Below are 13,451 nucleotides of genomic sequence, written 5' to 3'. Positions count from 1 at the left end.
GAGTCTAAGCAGAAAGATATAAGACTGTACTTTATTCTGCAGAAGTTTGGGGAAATCAAAAGTGGCTAGTATTCATTGCATTGAATTTATTTATGTACTACATGTCCATATCTTTTTAGTGAAATTTCAAATTCATCTCTGAGTGATGGTAATGCTATTCCTTTCAAAACTCTGGCTGCCGGTTGTTGAGGGATTTGAAGATGGAGAGAAGTTTTTCCGTACACAAGTGTCTGGAAGGTTTCAAGCAAAATAGTATTGATGTATCCGCTATAATTTACTAAAGTTCAAACACGGCAAATACTTTTCACATCAGTCCCGCTGAACACTAAACCGCGTTGGTTACTGGGACGTTGTAACTTTGTTCTGAGTTAGGGTTCTTCCTCCGCTCCGTGCAGTTGGGTTGGAAGGCGCTTCTGCAGTGTTCATGGTTCCTTCTAGAATTCTCTGATGAAACTTTTATACTGTGTCAATGTGTTCTTTGTTTACGCTTGTTATTGGTGAAGTGAACGGATGCAGCGACTGGAAGGGCTGTTTAACTTGCTAGATATATGTGGACTCATTTGTCAGAGCTTGGAGAGAGAAAGTACGATTGCAGGACTGCAAATTCTCACGGCCAGTGTCCAATTGCAGTTCCACAAATATCTCCAAATCCCATTATAACATTCTCACCATCGAATGATTTTTACACTGGGCACAAGTCATCACAGGCTCAGGGCAGTATTCAATGTAAAAAATCGTGGTGTGCAGCGAATCCTGTTTAGGATTCGCTGCACACTCGCTGTGTTCCAGATGGCTGGCTGCCACTCGCTCTCCCAGTATTCAACGTCGCAGGGGCACGTTGCCCCTCGCGGCGAATCTTAACCCCTGCAGCGGACGAGCGTCTGCGGCAGGGAGCCGTGGGAAGGTGGCAGGCAGGGAGATTGAAGTCTCCCTGCCTGCCCCAGTACATATGTGGAGGGGAGGAGAGCACATGAATAAAATTAGCATGCCCTTTCACAGAATAAAATTCCTGATTTTTTTAAAACCAAAATCAAAACAAACAAAAAAATTATTTAAAAAGTTCAAATTCCACTTCTCCATGAAAAGATGGAGAATTGCTACATGGCGAAAATCACTTAGAAAGACGGCGAGAAGTGCACATTGAATAGGGTTGTTCACTTTTTGAGACCAAAATTCTCCGTCCAACGCGAAAAAAGCAGAAATTCGCCATAGAACACGGCAAATTTTCCTAATTGAATACTGCCCTCAGACTTACATGGCGGTGCGATGGACAAAGGCATATCCAACCTGGAGCTGACATCACCAGGGCCACCCAGAGGAAGGGGGGGGGTGGGTACTAATTGCCTGGTGTGGGCCCTGGTCCGACCCCCTCCATCCCTCCTGGGCAGCAGCAGCCAGCAGCACACACCTCTACAGCATGTGCTGTGCTGACAGCAAGCTTAGCATGAGCGTCTCACTGACAGCGTGTCAGCACAGCAAATGCTGTAGGTGTGTGCTGCTGCGGGAGGGAGGGGGGTAATACCCCCTATCAACTTTAGAGTGCATTTCACCCTTCTAAACATTTTGGGTACATGGCCTAATTGCGGGAGCAGACTAAACTGCCTTTTATACCCCTTTCAGACCACACTTTTTACCTGGTATTTTGCAGTTTTTTTACCGTTTCAAAACGGCAAAATGTGCAGTCTGAAAGGTGCAGAGTGAATTTACTGATTCTATAAAACTGGTATTTCTAAATGGAGTTTAAGCAGTGTTTTGCCCGTTTCAGACCTGGATTCTTTCATCCATTGTTTTCTATGTGTTTAAACGGGTTCAAAGTTGGGAAGGGACAAAAAACGGCATTAAAATACCATTTAAGGACAAAATCTGCATTGAAATACCGTTTAAAGATATGCGGTGTGAAAGGGGTTTAACTTGCTCAGACCCATCTTAAGAACACTGGGTCTAAGCAGGTTTTGCGATTTGAAAGCAGTATTATTTGCATTGGAAATGGGCGAGAACGGGGCGGGCACTGATGTCCGTGCAGGCTTCGCAAAGCTTGTGGTCGTATGTGGATGTCCAGCGGATTGACAAAGATGAAAGAGCACCTTAAGGGTCAACACTTCAACTCCCACGAAGATGAATGCGCAACAACCCAGGAAATTGGGCAGGGTAAAATGGTCCTTAAAGATTGTCCCGGCTCCAACGTTCCAGGATTTCAACCTGGGTCTACGCTCGCAGGTCCAGGGGCAGTGTGAACGGGTAACCCGGGTCGTCCCGTTCACTGCCCTGTAAATTTGCCACTGGAAGATACTGACCTCTCCCAGTGCCGCCCCACCTCCCAATTACGCCACCCGCCCGGCTTTATGCAGGGTCGGGCGGCTAGTGTGAAAGGATTATTATATGCTTCATTCAGTAGTGGAACAAGCATTAGTTTCCAGACTTTGCGAACAATCCTCGCTGCCACTATTATTTGCTGGGCTGAACTTAACTGAATTGTTTAAAGAGTTCATTAAATCAAATTCCACAATACAGATCTAGACAATTAGAGAACAATTCTGGCCTGCAGTTTGATTTCTGCGTTCTCTTATTTAGGATTAAGCCACTGGAAGACTTGAAAGTCCCTTATACTTAATTGAGTGCAGTGTTTCTTGATTTGCATATATAGTACATCTGATTTGCATTGTACAAGACTAACTGCGCCACTCTCGGCCCCTGCTGGTTACCCGACTAGAAACTCGACCGTTGTAATTCATATATTATTTTTCTTTTTACGGTCAATACGATGGATCCTGCCTATTAAAAGTCAGTTACGAGATAATCTTTTTTTTTTTTTTAGATTTTTTTGTAATGGGGTTTAATTGTTGTAAGTGGGTTTCTTCAGCTGTTCTACATTTTAAATTCTCATTGAGCACATTGCTGAAACTACCATTAAAACAGTGTCAAAAGATTAATTCTCTAATCCCGATTCCTGTGAAAACGAGGGATGAAAGCGATGAAACAAAAATGCATTTTATTTAGCAAAAGATCCTTAATTTGCCATGAAAATAAATTCCTTTACTAGAGTCCATTAATGAGTGGCTTTTAGCTTTAGGTGATATTTGTACAGACCGAGCTGCTCTGATCTTACCAGGCTGGTTCTTGAGCAGGTTAACGCTGCCTCGGTGAATGTACAGTACACGCTCCTCTCCATCCGAATCCCTTTGCAGGGCTGTGTACGGGATGGTTAGTTACCATTGAATGATTTCTCCTCTACCCAGCGGTCGGAGCCTCCACGTGACGCAAGCGGCGCTCGCCGGCTGCTTGTAGTGATACGAAATTGGGGTGGGCACCGACTTCATTCATCCGTTCCAACCTGTGTTCGCTGGGGCATGCCCAGCATTTCTATGGGTGCTCCCACCGGTTTTTGTGGCCGCGCCCATAGACCTAGACATTGGGCCTAATTCAGACCTGATCGCACAGCTGCAAATGAGCGAAACTGGCCAATTATAGATAGACTGCGCATGCGTGTCGATCATAGTACGCATGCGCAAAGTAGTCCGGCGATGAAATCCTGCTAAAAAAAAATATCGATGCGTAAAGCAAGTTATAGTGTTCCTTCTAAGAACAGGGGCGGGCAGGGCGCCGCTGCACGGGGGCAGCGTCAAGGGGGCGGACCGGGCCCACTGTCATCACTGTTCTGGGCGGTCCCGGGGCGGCTGCCGTCGTCAAGAAAAGGGGCGGGCCCGGCCGCCGTCGTTACTGAAGGGGGCGGGCCCGCCGCACCGAAGGCTCTCTACTGCTGGGGAAGCGCCGGGCACCGCTATATACTGCGGCGCCGGGCTTCCCCGGTATTGCCATAAGAGGAGGAGGCAGGCTGTTTTAGCGGGGCACTGCCAGAGGGGCAGCGCGCATTTTGCCCTTTAAAAATCAGGCTGCTGAAACAGCCAAGCGGGAACACTAGGTTAGTTGACAGGAAGCCGGCATTTGGGGCCGGTAATCGGATGTTCTCTGGGAGTGTCAGGTATGCACGGGCATTTGAAGGGAAGTCTTGTGACCTATTGTGATTTATAATCTCATTAAAGCAGTGTGTATTGTAAGTATTGCATGTACTAGGGATGCCAATCCCGGGATTGAGATTGGCGGGATCCCGGGATTTGGGGCATTTTTGGCGGGATTTCAATCCCGGGATTGGAGTCTCCATTCCCGGGATTTCAGGATTAATATGCACATTTCAGTCCCTTTATGTGGGGCAGTGCTGAGCTCAAGCAGCGCTCGGGTCAGGCGCTAGCCAGAAGACCTCATTGCCGCGTCTGCTGGTCCCCGCCTGAATGCTCTCCAGCTGCGCGTCCCCTTCTGCTTTCGCCTGTCTGCCGCTCGGCCGCTTGTCTGCTGCCTCCGCTCATCCACCCTGTCTGCTGTCTACACCCACTCGGTAAGCCGCAAAATGACTGCTTCTAAGAAGTCAGGAGGCCAATCCCAGAATCCCGAGAATGAAAAAATGGCCGGGATTGACCTCCCTATACAGTATGTGACCGGCATAGTGCTAAACTTGCTGCTGGTGTGAATGTCACTGGCTTTAGGTCAAAGTTTGCACTATATAATATTCTCCACACAAATGAAGAAAGTCTTCACTTCTAAGAAGGATTTCAGCCCAATCACAAATTAATCAGGTTTGCCGTGACGAAAACGTAAAGGACAATTGCAGCTCAATGAGTCAGGATTTAATTTGCCGTAACAGTAATGGCGTGTGCTTCATTATGGTTAGCCTCATTCTTAGTTAGTTGGATTGCACTGGGAAACCGGATGCATTACATTTTTATTGCAATATTGTCTTCACACCATTTATACTGTACAGAGACACTGTTTTCAGGGCTTTTTGAATTTTGCTGGTGTCTAAATTAATGGTTCAGGGAAATACAGTATATCAGAATATTGAATTGGTTTTGTTTTTTGATGAAACGTCTTAGAGGCTTATTGGTGCGGGAACACTCTGAAAGTTTGAGCCTACTCTGCTGTGTGACCACTTTGTGTTTCTGTATAGCTTGTTCATTGTTGTTGCCTACTTTTGGTTGATGCTAAATTTTTTGAATGTTTTTTGATGTGCAGTAACCGGAAATGGCAGACTTCTTAGTCCAGGTTTATTATGGAAGTTTTATGTCTCGGGGCAATTCAAATGTTTTCTTGGGTGCCCATCAGAGCAATTTAATTTTTGCTCTGATCGAGCACCTATTGCTTTATACGTGCTCAAATAGATGCGGTTTGGCCGTGAAGAGTCCTGGTTAGGGAGCCCAAACTTCATATAAATGAATAATACGTCTTCACTTCTAAGAAGTAAAAAAACAACAAAAAAATCACCCCCTATACTGTACAGATGTGTCCTCATTTGTATTGATCCAAGCAACGGGAGATGCCTGGTGTGAGTGAGGTGACCGTTCCCGCGCAACTCTGTTAGTGTTGGCCATCTTTTGTTTGCAAATGTGCCTTATTTGCATCACTATATAATTAAAATGCGCTAGCAGACTCTGCTGATTAAAAATATATATGCTTCATGCAAGATTTGCTAATTATACTGCTGGTTGGGTTATTGGCAGTTGGAATCCCAACTCTGGAATCCCAACATTGGTCAGAAGACCAGTTGCTGGGATGCCAATGTTGCTTCAGAATCCCAGAAGCTCAACTGTTGGCATCCCAGTAAACTGTTAGGGTTAGGATCTGGTGTGGGAATAGTTAGGTTGGGCACTATGGGGGAGGGTTAAGGATAGGCTGCATGTGGGGAGGGTTGGGGGGGTAGGGTTAGCATATGTACCAAAAAGCTTTTTGGATGCTGTCTTTTGTCCACCAACATCCCAAGCTCTGTGATCCCAATACTATGCCACATCTTGAATATATTATGTGTGACTTAATGGCGGCTCCAGAGGTGAGGCTGTGCACAGTCCAAAATTCAAATAGTGGAGTAACACTTACTGCCAGTAAGTCAATTTGGAATGGCAGTTGGTGGCAGTTGCTGTTCCTCCCCTATTTCAAGTTTGAACTGCACTGTAGCCCCTCCTCTGGAGCCACCCCTCGGGTGACTACAGATTTATCTGCAGATACAGCCACGTCATGCACAAAATATAGGCATGTTACATATTTTAATCGGCAAAAGCTGCTCATGCATTCTACTTACATTGTTTTATGGTTTAAGATGCATTTTAATGGAAAAAGTTACATGCAAAGATATTAAGTGCTACTAAGTCATGCCACAGCATGACCTGATGATGTATTTGGACACATCATTTTTCAGTTTCAGACCCCTTAGCTGAACTGTTAGTTAACATATGCAAAGTCTACAACCAAGTCACAAATTACATGGATGTTCCTCCGTAAGTGACCATTATGGTTGTTCTATAATCGAACACTAATTGTTGCAGAAAACAAAAGTTTTGTCACCCTCTTATATATTTTTGGGTCTGTTTATAGATGGCACCAATAAATACAACCTGTAAGATGGAAGAGGTCCTGATTAAGTGCGTTGTGGGGGACATTCTGGTGTCTGGCTGTACAGAGGGAATACATGAGATCCAATTGCAGAATACTGCTGTCCTGGAACCAAGGTAAGTTTTTACATTTGCTTTTTCAATGTCGCCGACTAGGTCAGAAATTGCTACTTATATTCATTGATGACTGTTAGATTTTTCTTAGAGAATGGAAGCATAGACTTTGATGGCAGATAAGAACAACTTGGCCCATCTAGGCGGCCCCTTTTTCTGACCTTATTGTTACCTCAAACCCTATTTGATACTTGTTTCTTTGTAAGAAAATCCGGTACTTGTGAGTTATCCGGGCGTCCGATTTTTTGATTGTATGCCTTAAGTTAAGGCATACAATCAGATGCGATGTGATACGATATCGCATCGCATCGCATCGCATGCGACCATCGGATGCGATGACCCGATTTTTCCATAGGAATCAATGTTAAAATGATTCCTATGGAAAAAGGGGTCCTTTTCATACCCCTACTATCCAAGTGGGCATGGAGTTGGATATAAACCTGTGGCGAGCGTAGCGAGCCACCGAGCCCGAAGCGTGGCGAGCGAACGGTATTCTGTGTCCCCTCGCGGGGCTCGCTACGCTCGCCACGCTTCGGGCTCGGTGGCTCGCTACGCTCGCCACAGGTTTATATCCAACTCCATGCCCACTTGGATAGTAGGGGTATGAAAAGGACCCTTTTTCCCATTGAATTCCATGTTAAAATGGACTCAGTCCATTTTAACATTGATTCCTATGGAAAAATCGGGTCATCGCATCGCATCGCATCGCATCCGATGGTCGCATGCGATGCGATGCGATGCGATGTCCCGATCCGACCCGATTTAAAAATCGGACGCCCGGATAACTCACAAGTACCGAAAATCCTAACAGATGGAGAGCCTGCCAGCCAGCCTGTAGGATCGCCATACGTCAATAAGGCAGTGGGGAGTGGCTTCCCTGCCCATTTCCCCTTCAGGGAGACATGTAGAGAGTGTGGGGGCTGTGGGGAGGTGCAGAGGACCGGCGGTGGAGAGCTCAGACGGAACGGGGTGCGCATATCGCCAGGAGCAGCTCCATTGGGAGCTGCTCCATCTGTATGTCTATCCCAAGCATGTTTAAACTGCTCTAATGTATTGGCCTCTAACACCTATGACATGAGGCTATTCCACTTGTCCACTACCCTTTCTGTGAAGTCCTTTTTCCTCAAATTTTTCCTAATACTCCTCTTCCTTTGAAGCATGTTTCCCTTGGAGCCTTGGTAAAAAAAAAAAAACCTTGTTTGAAAGTCTCAATCATGTCCCCCTTTCCATTCTCTGCCACAAACTATACATATTAAGAAACTTTTAATCTTTCCAGGTAAGTTTCATGATGTATAGTAGGCCTTTTTTATCCAGTCTTTAATGTATTAATATCCTGCTGGACATATGGCCTTCAAAGCTGTATGCATTATTCTAATGAGACTATACCAATCACCTATACATGGGGCATTATTACTTCTTTATGCCGCTCATTTTTTTCCCTATGCAAGAACAGGGAGCAGGAGTGGTAGATGACTCATAGAAACATAGAATTTGACGGCAGATAAGAACCACTTGGCCCAACTAGTCTCTCAGAGTTACGCCTCTGTGTAGCGGTTTACCCTGTGGACTGGATCCATAGACCACCTTTTGGTGGTGGCCTGATTTCATCATGGAACATTTACAGTGCAGAGAAATGGGCTGCTGGGGAGTTCCTCCCTGGGTTCAGCTAAGTATGTGGGGACACAAGGTTTTATATATATATATATTTGTTTTATTTAAATCTGTTCGTGTTCATGTTTTTTATTTCTATTGATAAAAAATAAGTTCTAGGTTAATAAACTGGTTGTACTGTAGTTAATCCAGTCATAGATTTCTGCTGCAAATTTTTTTGAATCCACACTTTGCATTTATACTATATTGGTCTGTTCTATCCTGTGAAGTGTTTTTTTTTTTTTACTTGATTTAATTCTTTGTTTCCTGAAGTCTGTAGCTTGCGCCTTGCTTAGATCTAGAAGGGGCTAGTGCAGGTTCCAGGACTTGAGGGGGAGAAGCCACTGCTGGAATAGTTTTATAGAAGTGGGTCCTATTTCTTTGTGATCTACCACTACTATCATCTATTACATCTTCGTGTTAACGTATGTGACTGTAGGAATGCTGATCGCCAGACGGCATAATAAATAAAATATAAAATACCTGTATACAGTTTCTTGATTTTTTTGTTTGTTTTCTGGCCGGTGCCAGACATGGGTCTTATTCTCTCTTGTGTTTGGCTGCAGCAGGTGAAGTGTGCACCGTGTTCTCTTGCAGAGCATCTTTTGTTTGGGGCACAGGGGAGACCCTCTTCAGCGCTCGTAAATGAAAAGCTGCTAAGCCCTACAGCCAGTGCAGTATGCATTCAGCTTGTTCCCTTTCTGTTTAACAATACACCCAATGCCAGTGTGTGTTTTATTGTTGGAAATGTTTTTTTTTTTGTTTTCTTATATATATTATAATTTTTTTTTATATTCTCTTTTTTGGGGGGCATTCAGACCAAAGGATAACTCTTCAGAGCTTGTGATTGTGATATATATATATATATATATATATATATATATATATATATATATATATATATATATATATAAGTAAAAGCAATCCAGAGCACTCACCACTTTTTATAAATTCAAAGATTCTTTATTTCTCCATCAGTGCCAATGCCGACGTTTCGGACCTATGGAGGCCCTTACTCATGGCTCTGCTTACACTTCCTGCAACAGACAGCATCTGACTACTGGTCTCCACCCTACCATTCTTATACCCTCAGTGATCATCAATCCATATCACCTGTGTTACACTCATCAAACTGCAATTGACGCTATAAACATACTGTATCAAATTTTTAAAAACATCATTCTACTCACCGCCAGTATCTACATATGATACTTAGTGTACACAAGTCCAGCGCTCGTTGTTTCTACTGTAACAGCGCAGAATACCGCCGTGCGTTCCACTGCTGTGGAACGCATCATGGCGTCTCTACTTCCGCTTCCTCACTGTTTGGCGGAAGTGACGTATCGGGTACTCGAGGGTGCTAACGCACTTCCTCGTTGCTCGGCGTCTTCTTGTTGCAACAAGAAGACGCCGAGCAACGAGGAAGTGCGTTAGCACCCTCGAGTACCCGATACGTCACTTCCGCCAAACAGTGAGGAAGCGGAAGTAGAGACGCCATGATGCGTTCCACAGCAGTGGAACGCACGGCGGTATTCTGCGCTGTTACAGTAGAAACAACGAGCGCTGGACTTGTGTACACTAAGTATCATATGTAGATACTGGCGGTGAGTAGAATAATGTTTTTAAAAATTTGATACAGTATGTTTATAGCGTCAATTGCAGTTTGATGAGTGTAACACAGGTGATATGGATTGATGATCACTGAGGGTATAAGAATGGTAGGGTGGAGACCAGTAGTCAGATGCTGTCTGTTGCAGGAAGTGTAAGCAGAGCCATGAGTAAGGGCCTCCATAGGTCCGAAACGTCGGCATTGGCACTGATGGAGAAATAAAGAATCTTTGAATTTATAAAAAGTGGTGAGTGCTCTGGATTGCTTTTACTTGGATTTTGTACCACGGAAGTTTTTCTCTGGGAGAATGGAGCACCCCATGACATAAATTGGATGAACTGTGAGTGCAATATAACTGGTTGTGGATAAGTGTGTGTATACCCAGACGGGGATACATTATATATTGGCACCCGGACTTTATGTAAAAATCAAGGAACTCTAAAATTATCCTTTAAAGTACATTGAATTGACATTATCCTGCAAAACTGGAATGATAAATTTTTATATGTCAAAACATCTGAACCAAAAATTGCATAGGAGAATAACCATTATATCCCTATAGAGAATCTCTGAAATAAATCAGCCCTATTGGTTTGTGGGTCAGCATTGCTCAAATCTAGATTGTATTGGATTTAATCATAGATTGCATTGTGTGTAGCTACTAGAATTGAGTGGGTATCTTCGCTATTTTTCAGTTTGTTATTGCTTTGATTCCATTCTGTTTTTTGTTTTTTTTGTTGTTTTTTTGTCTTTCGTTTTTTTTGAGTGTACCTGATTTCAAAATTCACCAGGGGGATGACACAGCCCTCAGCCCTAGATGATGTATTGCTTTATCAGGCAGAGAATGCACAGGTATCACTGACTGATGAGGATGCTAGCAAAGTTCTTTTTCAACAGGAAGACTTTGGGGACCTACCAGCTGAAGCCCCAGTAGATGCTTACCACAAACTCCTAAGACTAAGTAAAAAGGAGGTTGATTTGGTGTTGCATGGCCAGTTCCTTTCCGACTACTTCAGAAACAAGAAGATCCCTCGGGGATTTCGTATCGCGAACACACCCACCATCGGGAGGACTAATCCAACGTTTTGCTCCCGTTGGTGCGGTGTGCTTAATAAATGTTCGCTTGATTTGATTTTGCTAGTAGTGGAGGAAGTCGGAAGGGAGCTGGACCAGGTAAGACTGGAATTGAAGGATGTTAAAATAGCAGTTCATCCAGTTCTTGTTGAAGACAAGACTGAAAAATGGATAGACAAACTGAATTCTAGCGTGGATCGATACAAAAATGAACTGATTTCTTTCAAAAGAAAAAAACTAGAAACTGTGAATTTAGATTATAAGCAACACACAGTGTATAGATGGTTGTCTGGGGATAGTCAGCGCCCTACGCGTCGCAACTATCGGTCCAGACCAGTTTATACAGTGGACACATATTCCTCACAGTCTTCTTCGGAAGCTGAGGGGAACAGACTCCCCCCCAGTGGATCAAATCCGGCCCTTTTTTTAGAGGAGGGCGGTCACAGGGGTACTTACCACAGGAGAAGAAACACCGCAGACCGCACACGCGGAGGGGCGGGTACAAGAAGGGCAGGGAGAAATCGCCCATGATTAATACTGTGATAAATATTTCGGACCACCAGTTGTCAGAGGGAGAGGAGTCATTACTGAACATGGGACTAGGTTTTGTGCCGATATTCACGAGAGATGATTTTGATAATACTGTAGACCAATACAGATTAGGTCGAAAACTACGTTTAAAAGACCACTTTAAGGAGGCCAATACGGTCAATGAAACTGAGAGACAACAAATTTTAAAAAAACCAAGTAGTTTTGACCCGAATTCTAACAATCCCAACATTAAGACATTTCTTCGTATGATCGACCATGACCACAAAACAAAAATAGCCCCCAAAAAGAACTTTGATAATTTAAACTATACCCAAAGGTTGGCTTTAAAATCTTTAAGAAATAATAAAAAAATTGTAATACGCCCAGCCGACAAAGGCGGGGCGGTAGTGGTCATGAATTATAAAGATTATAACAATGAAATCTGTTCCCAGTTAAGTGATGACTCCGTATACACCCTAGTGACAAAAAGCCCTATGCTCAAGATTAAGAACAAGGTGGATACATACATTGAACAAGCCAGAATGGCTGGTTGGATTGAAGACTCAATGGTCAACTTTCTAAGGGTAGATGATCCAATCTGCCCAATAATGTATACATTGCCGAAGGTGCATAAACGGCTGGACCAACCCCCTGGTCGACCTATTATATCGGCCAGGGGATCGGTCCTCCAGCCCATTGCACAATTTGTTGACCAAATATTGCAATCTACTGTGACTAAGATTCCTAGTTATATCAGGGACACTTTAGATTTTTTGTCCAAATTGAATGATGTTGAAACATTGGAGGATGAGACATTCTTTGCAACGCTAGATGTCTCATCACTCTATACAGTGATACCACACTACGAGGGGATTAACGCTGTAAGAAAGAGGCTAACTGAGACAGATTATGTTGGTCCACCTATTGAATTTGTATGTGAATTGATTGAGCTAGTGCTGACCCAGAACCATTTCCAATACGGTAAAAACTATTATATCCAACAGAAAGGGACTGCTATGGGCTCAAATCTGGCCCCAGTATATGCAAATATATTTATGGCGGAGTTCGAAGAAAAGTACATATACAGGACCTATGGCAAAGATATCATCAAATACTATCGATTCATTGATGACATCTTTCTAATTTGGCGAAACACACAAGAGGCTTTCGAGAGGATGGTGATGGAACTGAATTGTTTGGACACACCGATAAAACTCACACACTGTGTAAGTAATACATCGATAAATTTTCTGGACGTTACGGTCTATAAGGAGAACAAAGGTATGGGTACAACCCTCTATAAGAAGGCCACAGACAGAAACTCGTTACTGTACTATACCAGTTTCCACCCAAGGCCTCTAAAAGATGGATTACCGGTATCACAGTTCCTTCGTGTGTTACGAACGAATACAGACCCTCAAAAAGCCGAACTACAACTTAAAGAGATGGCAACCAAGTTCCACGAGAGAGGATACCCGGCAGAAGTGGTACAGGCCAATCTAAGTAAAGCAAGAAAAATGAGCACAAAGGGTAAGAAAGAAAAAATTACCCAATCACCACCACGAATGATTGTCACCACCACATTCGACACCAAAGCTACCACGTTCAAAAAGAACGTAATGAAATATTGGGACATTGTCTCTACAGACCCGAAATTGGGCCTCAAAGAGAAAAAAACGCTATTCTCATATAAAAGAGGCAGAACAATTCGTGATCACCTGATGCGACCTATGCTGAATTTCGAGGGGGATAAGCAAGAGACCTGGTTAACAAAGCCCAAATTGGGATGCTTTAAATGCACGGGGTGCATTACGTGTCAGTCAATGCTCACAGGATCTTTTTTCCCACATCCCCACAATGGACATAAAATAGACATCAAACATCGTTTGTCTTGCACGTCTGAATACGTGATATACTTATTAAAATGCCCGTGTGGGTTAACATACGTGGGTAAGACCATTTGTTCCTTTAAAGAACGAATGGCAAACCACCGCATGAGTATCCGTAATGCATTGAGTAGTGGTGAAACAGACAAACCG

At 43.7% G+C, this 13,451-nt stretch overlaps 1 protein-coding gene across 2 annotated transcripts in view; it reads left to right on the top strand.

The window, feature by feature from the left end:
• The window catches only part of MGMT (O-6-methylguanine-DNA methyltransferase), a 360,027-nt gene that overhangs the window by 33,917 nt on the left and 312,659 nt on the right, over window positions 1-13,451 (top strand). For both annotated transcript variants that reach the window (XM_083149507.1, XM_083149506.1), the window contains exon 2: window positions 6,418-6,551. In XM_083149507.1, the coding sequence (XP_083005633.1) occupies window positions 6,418-6,551 (134 nt within the window). The remainder of the gene's footprint in view (window positions 1-6,417; window positions 6,552-13,451) is intronic.

The sequence above is a fragment of the Crinia signifera genome, chromosome 6 (genome assembly GCF_055691185.1).
Source record: "Crinia signifera chromosome 6, ASM5569118v1, whole genome shotgun sequence".
NCBI lineage: Eukaryota > Metazoa > Chordata > Amphibia > Anura > Myobatrachidae > Crinia > Crinia signifera.
This window is presented reverse-complemented; position numbering and strand designations above follow the sequence as displayed.